The sequence below is a fragment of the Sitodiplosis mosellana genome, unplaced genomic scaffold (assembly GCF_009176505.1).
Source record: "Sitodiplosis mosellana isolate CC-2019 unplaced genomic scaffold, AAFC_SMos_1.0 Smas_scaffold_6270, whole genome shotgun sequence".
Lineage (NCBI taxonomy): Eukaryota > Metazoa > Arthropoda > Insecta > Diptera > Cecidomyiidae > Sitodiplosis > Sitodiplosis mosellana.
In genome coordinates, this window is record NW_022601511.1 from 1 (window position 1) to 13727 (window position 13727).

The window sequence follows — 13727 nt, forward strand, 5'->3', positions numbered from 1 at the left end:
ATATTAAAGATTGACATGCAAAATTTCCTGACGATCGGTGAATAAGATTCTCTCGATTTGATGCCCCGACATAAGCAACTTATGATGTCTTCAGCCTCAGCATTCTGGAATTAAATAAGAGTACATGGAGTTCAGAAAGATACGATCTTCAAACTTTGCTAGCCGCCAAATCAACAGCATCCGAACCAGTAGTTGGCAACTGCTGGTTCGGTAAGTCTCAGTTCAGAACTGGTTCGTCCATTGCCTAATGGGTAGTTCGGCATAATTTTATTCATAAGAATCATCTCAGTAAAAGAAGAAACAAAATAAGAAGTGGAAGCAAGAGAACCTAACCTTATTGTACTCAATTTCGTCACCGTTGAAGTGCTTTTCAACAATTTTCTTCTTGAGCTCTAATACCTTTGCCTCCAAGTCCAGATTTTTGGCTCGTTCTTTAGATAGTTCCTTTGCATTTATTGCTAAAGCAGCGTTTTTTTCTTTGATTAATTTTTGCAGATATTCAATCTTTATCGTCTGTTTTTGAATTTGGATGTCGTCACTGATTTTCAGAGCCTCAAGGTCCTTTTGTATTTGACATAATTTCGATTGAGAACTCGTGCAATCGATGCATTGAGGAGAATTGCAATCAGGTTCGATGTGGCTCTCGACTATTTCAGTGAAAATGGTAGGAACTGCATCCTTTTTCAGATAGGTCTTACTACCACGAGTTTCCAAATCGATTTCTTGAAAATGCTTTATGCAAACATTGGAGTTGCTTCGGTTATCAAACTTTTGATGCTTTTCAATTGATAAAACCCATTTTTCATGTAATTCACGGTCATGCGATGGAGCACTGTAGAGAAAAAATTGATTTATTGACGCTAGTACGAATATTTTTCATCAACCGATCAACGTATACTTACCGAAACATAAGCTGATTCAAATCATAGGTTCCTCTATTATTTTCACATGAAATAATTTGGCAATATGCTTTTATTTTTCTGGTACTCATTTTCAAAAAATTCCAAAAGCTAATAAGATGGTTTGTAATGTCGTAATGTGCAATTTTGAAATCAGAACGTTGAAACACAGTAACCCAGTAACCATAGCAAGTTTGAGTACGTGAAGGAGACGTGTTTTGGTTATGTGACAATAATCCGATAGGTGTCATACATATACAAAAAATGTTATAGATTTATGTAAAACATTTATTTTTATACTTTTTTCAGAAAAAAATCATAAAATTCTAAAATGCATGTTTAAATTTTATTTTATGATTTTATTTTCGAAAATAGTTCTGACAATATAAAATTAAATGAAATCAAAATAGAAAAAAATATGGTAACAGATGTCGCTATTTCGTAAAGCATTGATGTTCAAATGTTCGTTCGTGCAGCAGACAGCTTTGTGTTTATGTGTGAGAGAGTGAGTATTTCATCATTTCATTTACAGAGTTTCAAACGGTCAGCCGGTCAGCTACATTTTTACGAGCGTATCGGCGCATTAAAAACGCAAACACAATTTCTATCAGCCATTTGGTTTCGAATTTAACAAAAAATCATCTAAATTTATTTTGATAATCGTAGAATATTTTTTTTAATTTGATCATTTGAATAAAAAGTACAACTAAAATTCATCATGAGCGACAACGAATTTGATGTCGAGGCTGTGTTGGCTAAGCGCATTCGCTTTGGAAAGGTAAGACCACGTTTTTTTTGGTTACGGTTCCTTTTTGTATATACATTTCGCCAGCTAAGTAATAAGAATTCAGCAATTTGTCGACAATATTCCACACTCAAACCGCATCAAAGAAAATATATCTGATCCGATAAAAATGTACACTTCATTCGGTGCCTACCATCGTTAAAATATCATTCCATCATTCCTAAGCCCCGTCTGCTATTTTTCATCTATATTCACATTTCATCACCAATATTTCCGAATCATTTGACGTGGACTCGTTGAAAAGTAGAATTTATCGAATATAGTTTTATGCGTACAACGGTACAGCTGAAATGCGCTGCTAGGCGCAAAGATGAAAACAACTCCCTAATACGCAACACTTTTTCATCGACGAACATTTTTTTTTATTCCGTCAACTCGCATTTCAAATTTGAAATCGAATTGAAAATGCATTTGTGTTTCTCGACGTGAAAAAAGGGAAATCACTTTGTGAAATCTCATAACATTCTGTATCGTCTTTCCATCAATTCGCGTTTGATTTTTCGTGTTGTTTGTTAGTGACGTCAATTTCGAAACTCAAAGTTGAAATCTGTTTTTTTTTTCACCAAAAGCAATCGAAAATAAACAGTGAGCTACTTTTTGTATAACAAATTTTGTTCATCCGTTCATCATATTTTTTCTTGCATTAGGTCCAATATCTCTTGAAATGGTTGGACTACGACGAAACCACATGGGTCAATTCTGATCAATGTGATTGCGACGAATTGATCAATGATTTTGAATTAACGCAATTGACTGAATTAATTGGTAAGTAATGCGGTAGCAATCATCTCTCTGGCATCGCTTGCATGCGCATTCAAAAAAAATTTCTTTTATCGATTTAGGTTTGGCTGTAAGACCAAATGGTGTTATTTATGCTGGAAAGATCAAAAATTCCATCACGCCATTTGTGATGTTTACATCAGAAAAAGTGGCAGAAAAATCGCCGGTTGCATTGGTCAAGTACTTGGAAAGCCGCATTGTTTTCATCAACGATCCAAGCAATGTGGTTGCATCGAGCATCGAATTGGTTTCCGCGGAAATTGAGGGACAACCAGTAGAAATCTTAGGTAACATTTAATTTCTTTTTCTTTATGTATCTAATCATGTGCACCGCATTTTTCATTCAATGTGTCTTTCATTTGATATTATCGTTGCACAATTTTGCACAATGAAATCAACTTAACTCTATATTTTTCGTTCTTCAAGGTTGTACCGACGTCGGTGGATCAATCCAATATTGGTGCAAGTTTGAAAACGACGCGCAAAAGTTCGTTTCAAGTGCTGAAGCCAGAATTCAATTTCCGCAGCTCATAATCAATTTCCTGCAACGGAATATTGACCCGGCATCAAATCCCACGGTCAACAACAATCATCGCGGTAAGTGTTCTTTTTTCTATTATTACGGAGTAAAGTTCTTTTCGATTACAAATCGACACATTCATGAAAATTTTGTTTTTGCAGTGCAAACTCGTTTCATACGGCACGTGATCTCCAGCAATGTTTGCCTCAAACCAAAAGTTGTGATCGTGCGCAACATTGCTTTGGATAAGGCAATTTTATGTAAGCCCTCAAAGATCGTGGAACGCCGCCAGACCCAAGGCATGCCTATCCAAAGCACCAGTGCAGTGCAACCGTCAAAAATGGTTCAACGTCGCGCCACTGTGGATGCACCGCCGTTATTGTCAACGCCGCGACCAAAACGCATTCCGTTTGGTGCCCGAGGTCGTAAGCGACAAACATTATTGTTTGTCGGTTTACGACCAAACTTGGATGGTGCGCCACAAGCTCGACCACAAGCTGGGCCATCATCGCCACGTGGGCCATCATCGCCACAAGCTGGGCCATCATCGCCACGTGAGCCATCATCGCCACGTGAGCCATCATTGTCAACCATTTTTGAAGAACTAACTCTGCATTACTCAGACAGCGAATAAGTGCCGATCTATTACTGGTGCTGCAAATTTGACAAAAACTGTTCAAAATTGAAGCGGCGATTTTCAAAAAAAAAAACAACAGACAACAAATGTCAAATCAAAAATTCAATTAAACTCAAAAATATTTTATAAAATGAATATTTACTTTTAAATAAATAAACTTTGAAATTTTGATCATTCATGACATGTCTTTGAATTCGAACATTTTCTTGATGTTCTGGTCTATACATATGAATAAGACCGCTTTTGCCAAACTCACTTGAGGAATCAGCAGTTGCTGAACTGACTTTTACCGAACCACATACGGTTCAGCAACTGCTGGTTCGGCAAGTGCATATTTGAAGATCGCTTGAAACCAAAAAGCAGTCTATTATTAAAAATATTGAATTGTTAAAGTATAGAAGGATAAATAGAAAACATGAGATTGAAAAAGAAAGATGAAGATCCTATTTTATTTCATTTTACAATTTTAAATATTCTATCGTACAATTGTTGAATCAATTTTACAATTTTTATACAATTCAGTTTTTTTCACCACTTGACAGAAACTGCTCCAATTCAAGCAAATTCATGCCATTCAATATTTTTGGCTTTGCTGCGTTCGTTTTTGGCTCATTTTGCGCTGAAATAAGATCATGTAAAATGAGGTCAAAATAATTAATTTGATTAATTTCAAAAATTACTTACACGACATATTGTAAGAATTTGACCCATATACTGGACGAAGCTCTGTAACAAAGTACAAACGTACAAAAATTGTCATTTTAAGGCTAGAACTCTTTCAAACAATAGGTCCGTCATAATAATGGAATAGTGTTACCTTTCGCTTTTTCTTTCACCCAAATACCAACTGATAGGTACTCGTCCGAATGCAATCGTTGGCAATGTGTGAAAAAATTATTTTCAGTAGAAAATGTTTGCGTACAAATGAGACATTTCATCCTCAAAACTGTAGGTCCGTGGAGAAGTTTGTGTCTACGCAGATTCGCTTCTTTTGATTTTATTTTGCGTCCGCATATATTACACTGTGAATACTATATCACACTTCAATAATAAATGAAACGAAATGATCAAAAATATAAACATCTTACCATTTTACCTGCTTGCCGGTATTTGATCATTGTTTGATTGTTTCGTTGTTTGTAACTTTGTAAACAAAACTCGCGACACATGCATACTGACTGATGACAGATTTCACTAGAGCATCATGAAGTTGGCTCGTGAGGGAGTGCGTTTGGCTTTGCTATAAGCTATTTAATTTTTTTCAGCACTTATTTATAAAAACAAAACAAATTTCAGATGAAGTGTTGATTTTTATTATTCTATTGATGTCACATTATTTACCGTTAAATTATAAAATTTTATTTCCATAAAAACCAAATTCATATGCAATTTCGAAGACTCATTTATACACATGAGATTTCTCGGCAGTGGATAGATGGCGTTAGTGCTTCAGAATATTCTACCAAACGTCAAATTCCATATAAAAGAGTCTGTATTATTCAGACCTGTTTATAGCCGGAGAGCGCATGCACCTATGTATTTATCATACACATATGCATGTACTCTCCGACTATACATGCGCTCACATTGCGACTAATTGCGGCATTAGCCTAATTAGTCGCAATGCCATGCGCATCCACTCAGTCTCATTCGAACTCGACTCAATAAAGCACATTGAAATAGAACTCTCCTCCGGCGTTTACCACATTTTGATATTGCACACTATAATAAAAAGGCAGTCCAAGTTTTCAAAGTTTTGATAATCGTTCTAAAGCAGTTGAAATATTCACATAATTTGATAATCGATCTATGGTCGTCGAAATATGGTCCAGAATTAGGTGAAAAAACAAGGGAAAGCTAATTCATACAGTGAAAGTGAACATATGTCCAGTAGATTTAGTGTATGGAGAATAACAAAAAGTTTAATCGCTTCAACAGTTTATGGGCGAAACTCCAACGTATAGCTAGGGCATTCACTTACAAACCTGAAACGATTTAGTGATACAAACATTCAAATCAAAAGAGAAATTGAATGTATCGCAATAGTTCGAAGAATAGTGGTGACAATAAAAAAAAAACGGTGACGTGCACACGGGGAAGAGAGTGAAGCAGAAAAAGACGAAATAATTCAAAAAAAAAATCAGAAAATTGCGTGTATTTGGTGCATCCAATTATAACAGAAAAACACATAGGAGCAACAAAGGCAAAACTGCACGCACGCAAATAATTTATACGAAGAGACGGAATAATCAGCACCATACGAGTGAGGTACACAGAGAAGCGTTTACCGAGAAGTAGTTCGACACCGCAGCAGCGACCGTGGGACAGCTAAGCAGAGTAAAAAGCCGTGAGAGCATCAGCAAGTGAGATCATTGGCGTATATATATAGAGCACCTTAGTTAGCACAATGTAAAAAGAATCCGATGCAAAAAAAATTTCTGTTCATTTTTTCTTCTCTACTCTCTGAAGTTTTTTCCTCGCGAACCAGTACGGTAATGATTTTTTTTTAGTAAAACCAAAACATTGAGCAGATCAGCAATAACATTGAGTAATGTTTTAAGTTTTAATTTGAATTTGAACACTCACAAAGACAAATAGTTTTGATTGATGGATTCAACGAAATTTGTTTACGGAAAGTGGAGAATGGAATCGGGTCACTTTAAAGAAATTTCTATCGTTTGCTGATTTCTATAGAAACAGAATCGGGAATTACATTAACATAAGTCGTCCGTTACGAAACCTGGTGCAAAATAAAAGCGAATTCGTATGGAATTGCGACAACTCATTTAATGAATTGAAAACGATACTTATGAACGATGACGAGGCAAGTTCTCAGCTTCAGTATTTGAATGAAATGTATGGTTGGTTTTGAGATTTTTATGGACACATATTGAGCATTTCTGAGTCACAATTTGTCTGCGCGGCATTTTTACACAGCTGATTGAGTTTTTACACATTTATTTTGTTTTCGTCTCGTTGTTGAAGCAAACATTTTGAGAGCAAATTATTCAGGCCGTCCATTAGTAAAACGCTTTGAATTGGTATTCAAATCGATTTTTGTACACTTTTCAATTATTTTTCGGACGCATTACACATTTAATCATAAAAATGGCCGAAGGTGGAAAGTCAAAAATGGATCTTTTTCGAGAGAATTTACAAGCAATTTCGGAGATTTTGGAACAAAATAAGAGCAGCGATCAGCAGCAAGCCGTGAATTTGAATCAACTCGGACAATTGGGCGAACAATTTAAAAAAGTATTCACAGCGTCAATGGATTTATTCAAATATGCCTGGATAAAATGCAAGTGGAGATAAACGCAATCGCACGCTATGTTAACCACCGAAATGAAAATATCGAGAATGAGCATATTTTTCAAGGAAACGATCACCAAATGAGGCAGAATCCATTTTATCATCAACGCGAATTGAACGAGGACGAGGATCAGCAACCGATGAATCGCGAAGTGCATGCACCAATACAAGCACCATTACAGCGCGATAACGTGGTAATCGCTGACGCATTTACACAGATGATGGACAGTCAACGGCATCATAGAAATTTGGAAAAATTTGAAAGAAATTTGGATAAAATTGTAACTTTCAACGGAGAATCATTTGATAATCTCCAGAAGTTTTTAACCACAGCGACGATAGCCCAAAGCAAAATAAGAACTGCTGAGGAAGAACAGATGTTTTTCGACGAATTGAAAAGAAAATCAAATACCGAGGTTCTGGGTATCATCACTGAATGCGATCGCGATTGGAATGAAATCTCTGAAAAAGTTGCAACGAAATACCATTTCTTAAAAAAAGAATACGGATCTTTTGCGTTCGCAAATTGATAATCTAAAACAGAAGAAGAACGAATCCATCCACGAGTACGGTGAACGTGCTAGAAAGTTGGTGCAGGACAGAAGCGCATTGTACATCAATGATGAAATGCGATTGGAAATTTCGAAGGGAGCTGCGAAATCATTCAAAAAGGGCATATCAGATTCAAAGATAAAAAATATCATCATGAACAGAGCGACGCGAGACATCAACGAAGCAATACGTGAAGCGATGGAAATCGAATCTGAAGTCGCGGACAGCTCACAAATCAAGGCAGAAGACATGTATTGTAGGCTTTGTAAAAAAACCGGCCATATTTTTGATAATTGCAGAAAAAAGCCAGAAGGGGGCGACGATATCGCTCGAATAGTAAATATTTTGGGCGCAATAGGAGTGAATTCGCAAAATAATCAAAATAACAATGGACAAAACCGTAACAATCAAAATCAAAATGGTCAAAACAATAATCGAAATGGCAATAATAACCGCAACAATGGAAATAACAATCGACGAAACAACAACAACAACAACAACAACAACAACAACGGCGGAAATGGTAATCGCAATGGAAATGGCCGGAATAATTACAACAATAATGACGGCGGATACAACAACAACAACAATCGTCAAAATGGTCAAAATCAAAATGGCCAAAATCAAAATAATTTTAGCCAACAATCGAATAATTATCCACAAAATTTCTATCATGATCAAAATCCACAGCAAAATAATGGAAATAATCAACACCAAATGGGTGCATACGCATTGAACAACGCGCAATTTCCACAAATGCCAAATGTTGCAAACAATTTTCGGGGTAACAACAATTCTGCGGAAAACTAGTTCGGATGGGTTGTGACGCCCAACATAGCTCATCCTACCGTCGTGAAGAAAATACTGAAATTTTGAACGCACATTTCCGAAGAGAAAAGAACAATGAATCAGTATTATCGGGCCTACAGGCGTTACAAATTTGTTCGATCAAGTCGGCTACTCCGATAATTCAAAACATTATTATAGAAGGTGGAGCAGCATTCGCCATTTTGAACATAAGCTTTACTTAGAGCAGTTAAGTTATTAATAGACACGGGTGCATCCCTAACAATAATTTCAGTTAGGTTAATTAAAATGAACACATTTATTCAAAATCATCGTATCAATCTGTATGGTGTTACGGGCACGGACAACAAAATCCTTACGGAGGGCATTGCACACGGTGTTGCCAATTTCGGGGACAATTCAATGGGCATTGCTCTTCACCTGGTTGATGAGAAATACGCGGGCAGTGCAGACGGCTACCTTGGATTTGACTTTTTATATCAATACCGAGCGATGATTGATATTGCGAATAAAAAAGCCTCATTCTGAAGTTTTAACGGATAAAAAAGAGTGTGAGAATAAAAGTAAGGTCGAAAATGCGACTAATCAGCCTCTATATAATGTAAGGGTCATGGAAGAAGAACCCGTAAATTACATTAACAATATCGGCGCCGAAATATCTAGTATTAATATGAATCAGATGAATGAATGTATGAATGTAAATGAAAGTGAGAAATTGGAATGTTTTGATGAATGCGAAAGAGAAATGAGAATTTATCAAATTCTCGAAGACAATAATGTCTTCTATGGAACCGGAGGGCTAGTAATCCCGAAGAAGGTTTTCCACGTAGCTTATAGGCTACATACTTTTAGGAGTGCTGATCGAATGAATGTTATGAATGAAACGAATGATTTTTCCGCAAGAGATTTTTGTCCAGAATTGTTTACCAGCAAAAGAGCGAGAAACATTTTTATAAAACTAAATTTGAAGCATTGCACAGTTCAAGAAAAACAGATGGTGGCTCAGTTATGCAACGAGTATCAATTTCAATTTTACATCGACGGTGATACCTTAAGTTCCACGAATGTCACACAACATAAAATCAAATTGTTGCCGGGAACAAGCCCAATTAAGGTGAAACAGTTTAGAATTCCGCTAAAAATGAGGGAAACATTGGATAAAATGATTGCAGATTTAGAGAGACAGGGCATAATTGAAAAATGCCAAAGTCCATATAATTCCCCATGCTTTTTAGTACCCAAAAAGCGAGAAGACAGCGACGCAATCGAACAAAGATTAGTGTGTGATTACAAAAAGCTGAACGCAGTTACTGAAATCAATCATTTTCCTATCCCTCTAATTGACGACATTCTGAACAGTTTGCATGGAGCAAAAATTTTCACTACATTGGATATTAAGGGCGCGTATTACCAAATCGTTATGGACGTGAATTCAAGAGATTTAACCGCCTTCACAGCTGGAAAATATCAATACAGATGGTGTAGAATGCCGATGGGACTGGGAACATCAGCTCAGACCTGGCAATACACAATCAACATTATTTTGAGTGACCTAATTGGACATGGAATTTATGTCTATTTGGATGATGTACTGGTATACGCACCAACGCAGGAGGAACATGATAAACTTTTGAGAGAGGTCTTCGAAAGGTTGAGGAAATTTTCGATCCAGTTGAAAATATCGAAGTGTAAGTTTTACGTTAGGAAGTTTGAATATTTAGGTCACATTGTTTCGGAGCATGGAATGTCACCGAATCCGAGAAATGTTGCAGCAATAGTAAATTACCCAATTCCAAAGACACTGAAGGCAATACAGAGCTTCTTGGGGATGTGTGGTTATTACCGAAAATACGTTCAGGATTATGCCCAAATAGCAAAACCGATAACAATGCTTACGAAGAAGGGTATGAAAATTATCTGGACGCCAAACTGCAATGAAGCGTTTGAGAAATTGAAACACATTCTGGCAAGCGATGTGACGCTAAAATTTCCGGATTTTCAAAAACTATTCTACGTAACAACGGACGCGAGCGACGTTTCGATCTCAGGTGTCATTTCCCAGGGTGATCCACCTGATGATCGACCAGTTAGTTTTTTCAGCAAAACGCTAACAGACACACAAAGAAGATTCAGTGTAATCGAGCGCGAACTTTTAGCCATCGTGGAATCGATTAAAGAATTCAATCATTGGATTTACGGACGATATTTCATCGTCGTAACTGATCATAAACCATTATGTTTCCTTTTTTCCATTCAGGATGTAAATTCGAGACTTTTTAGACAAAGATTGAAATTAATGAGCTACAATTTCAAAGTGATACATAAACCAGGTAGACAGAACGTAGTAGCCGATGCGTTATCCAGGATTTCACTGGAAGAGGCAAAATCCATAGATGAGATTCTGGAAGAAAACAATTTGAAATCAATGCTGGCAGTAATGGAACAAGAAGATATGGGAAGTACTGTGAATGTTGCCAATATCAATTTTGAAAATGGAATAACCTTTTCGACTGCAGATTTTGACGCATGTTTCTATTTGGTGAGCTCTGCTGAAAGCGAAATGTTCAAGCGGATAACGGGAAAATTCGAGGATTTAACGTTAAAACTGCAATGGCAAGAAGTCGACGAACGTTTTTTCTTTAAAAAAACTCAATATTTCCGGAAATGAAAAAGCTTTGATAGAAAAACTAAGAGTATGTTTTAAATTCATCAGAACAGTGACACATACAACGCAATGTGAACGAATCGCAATCAATGTAGAACTAAGAACACTAAAAGAGAAAATGATATTCAGGACAGTTTTAGAGGAATATTTCGACAAAATAGAATTCTCAGTAACAATTTTCAATCTTAGTGTAATAACGGTCGAGGATGAAGCTGATAGGAAGGAAATTTTGAAGCAATATCATAACTCTTCAATCGGCGGCCATGTTGGAAGCGAAAGAATGTATAAAACAATGAAGCAATTTTATACTTGGCCGAATATGTTACAGGACATAAAAGACTACGTCTCAGCATGCGAAATATGCGAAAAAACAAAAACATCGACAAAAACGCGAACACCGATGCAAATAACATCAACTGGAAATTCATTATTCGATCATACATACATGGACTTTGTTGGCCCATTACCAGAAACAGAGGGGGGTAATAAGTACATTTTCACTGCCACGTGTGACCTCACAAAATTTCTAGTGGCAATACCAACTAAAGATTGTACGGCACAAGTAACGGCAGAATGCCTATTGGAACATGTTATACTACGATACAATTTTCCATCAATATTATCGTCAGATAACGCGAAGGGTTTTCATGCTAAAGTTTTGAAGAAGGTGAATTCACTTTTATCAATAAAAAGAACCTTCAGCACGCCGTATCATCCATCTTCGAACATAGTTGAGAGACAACATCGTACTTTAAATGCGTATCTGAGGGCGTATTCCGAAGAAAACGATGTACTCTGGGACAAACAATTGAAATATGGGACCTTTGTTTACAATAACACCGTACACTCGACAACGGGATTCACGCCACATGAGCTGGCGCATGGATTCACTATTCAAATACCAACTTCGATTTCGAGATACCGTGGACCGTTCAATTATGATGATTTAGCCGGAGAAGTCCGAGCAAAAATCAAACAGGCCATAGAAATGGCGAAGGAAAAATTGACGAAGCGGAAAAAAACGAACAAAAGAAATTATGATCGAAACACAAATCCAATCGATGTACACGTTGGAGACTTGATTTTGATGAAAAATTTCAATAAATCGAATAAATTTGATAATGTTTATGAAGGTCCATTCAGAGTGATTGAAGTTCAGGAAAACTATGTGACAATAATGAAGAAAAATAAGAAGCTCTCCTCCGGCGTTTACCACATTTTGATATTATCCACTATACAAGTAAATATAAGCAGGGAATTGATTGAAGCTCAACAAAATGAACCACCAAATCGATTATTGCGCATTGAAGATTTCTTGATTAACAACTATTTCAATTGGTGATTTGGAAATGTCGCATTTATTTTTATTCAAAACTCGGTTTGTCTTTGAAATACATTTGAAATGTGAAAAACAATAAAAACGTCGGCAAATTGCAAATATTATAATCCATGTTTCTTATGCTCAGCTTCAATAGCTATTTTGGCAAGCTCTAGAGCTCTCTGCTTTTCGGTTTCAATCTTTGACAGCTCTTCTAGCTTTTTTAGTTCGATTTCGGCCATCTTAAATTGTAATTGCTCCTTCTCAAGTGCAATTTGTGATCGTTGCACTTGCAATTGTAAGTACTGTTGATGCAAAGCAATGTTTTGCTTCTGGTCGGTCAAGTGCTCGGAGAGTTTCAGAGCATTCTGAGTTTGAAGATCCCGAATGTTTATTTTCTTTGTGTATGTCGCTGTTTTGAGCATTTCTGCTCCAGTTGCTGTTGCAGTTGGTGGATTTAATGCAGATGATTGTGTACTGACTGATGTGACCGATTTTGAGCGCGTGTTTGACAAACCACTAGTGCCTGGTAGATCATGAATGCTGGTTCTTGATCCAAAGTCCAATTGATTGGAAAGTAAGTTATTCAAACCATCAGATTGAGATTGCACAATGGTTTCCGAATACTCAACCGAAATGTTTGAATCCATAGACATGCGAGTATTGTCATCATTGGTTGATAAATTCTGTGTCAAATGTAGTGATGAATCTGAATGAAAAGTGTTGGTCAATGATATTGGCGAGGTTTCAGATTCATCGGCGACCTGTTCTGTCGATCGTGCAAGGGCTCCTATTTAGCGAGCTGTCGGCGGCTGCGGAGTGACGGTAGCTGCGGAGTCACTATCAAAGCGTGAGTCATTTCCTGATGCCGAAATGGATAGCTTCGATGCTACATCTAGATACAATGGGGAATTTATGATCCTTTCTTCAGCTTTTGTTAATTGACCGCCACCAGTTGCAGTAATAGCTTTCCGTGCCGATTGACTACGTTTGCGGGCAATGGTCTTTATATTTTTTAGTTTATTTTTAAGTGTGGAAATTGATCGAATGATCTAAAAAATGTTTAAGGTTGCGAATTTATATTCAAAAGAACAAGAATCAAAGAATCAATATAGACTCACTCCTGATTTTTCAATGTGTTTTTTCTGCATTGTTGTCCATACTTCAACAAGTTTCTGTTGCACATTTCTTGGCGACAAACTTCTATCCGTTTCTTTCTTTTCAACTTCATTGAAATATTCAAGATAAATCGACATGAAAATATCTTCTTCTTCGTAGCTCATTTTCTTTCTTGTTTCGTCCGAACTAGACAGTTGGAAGTGTCAAATACGAAAATCGCTTTCAATGTGATTAGTTTTGTTTTTTTGTTGAATGCATTCATTTGTTGAATGGAAAAATTGTGTATGCTTCAAGCGGTAATTTATGATTTTAT

The 13727-nt window shown here is 36.6% G+C and overlaps 1 protein-coding gene and 1 long non-coding RNA gene across 2 annotated transcripts; both read right to left on the reverse strand.

Annotated features, from left to right (window-relative positions):
• Window positions 1–333: 333 nt before the first annotated feature.
• LOC129579602 (THAP domain-containing protein 5-like) lies at window positions 334–991 on the reverse strand (the record flags this gene model as incomplete). The annotated part of the gene is made up of 2 exons (XM_055469754.1): window positions 903–991; window positions 334–832 (listed from the first exon to the last, which is right to left on the reverse strand). Coding segments are annotated over exons 1-2 (588 nt in total), but the record flags the coding sequence as incomplete, so codon positions are not given.
• Window positions 992–4231: 3240 nt separating this feature from the next.
• Window positions 4232–4837, reverse strand: LOC129579603 (uncharacterized). The gene is made up of 4 exons (XR_008689264.1): window positions 4730–4837; window positions 4459–4672; window positions 4326–4367; window positions 4232–4260 (listed from the first exon to the last, which is right to left on the reverse strand). It is a non-coding gene; the product is annotated as an uncharacterized LOC129579603 (long non-coding RNA).
• Window positions 4838–13727: the final 8890 nt, after the last annotated feature.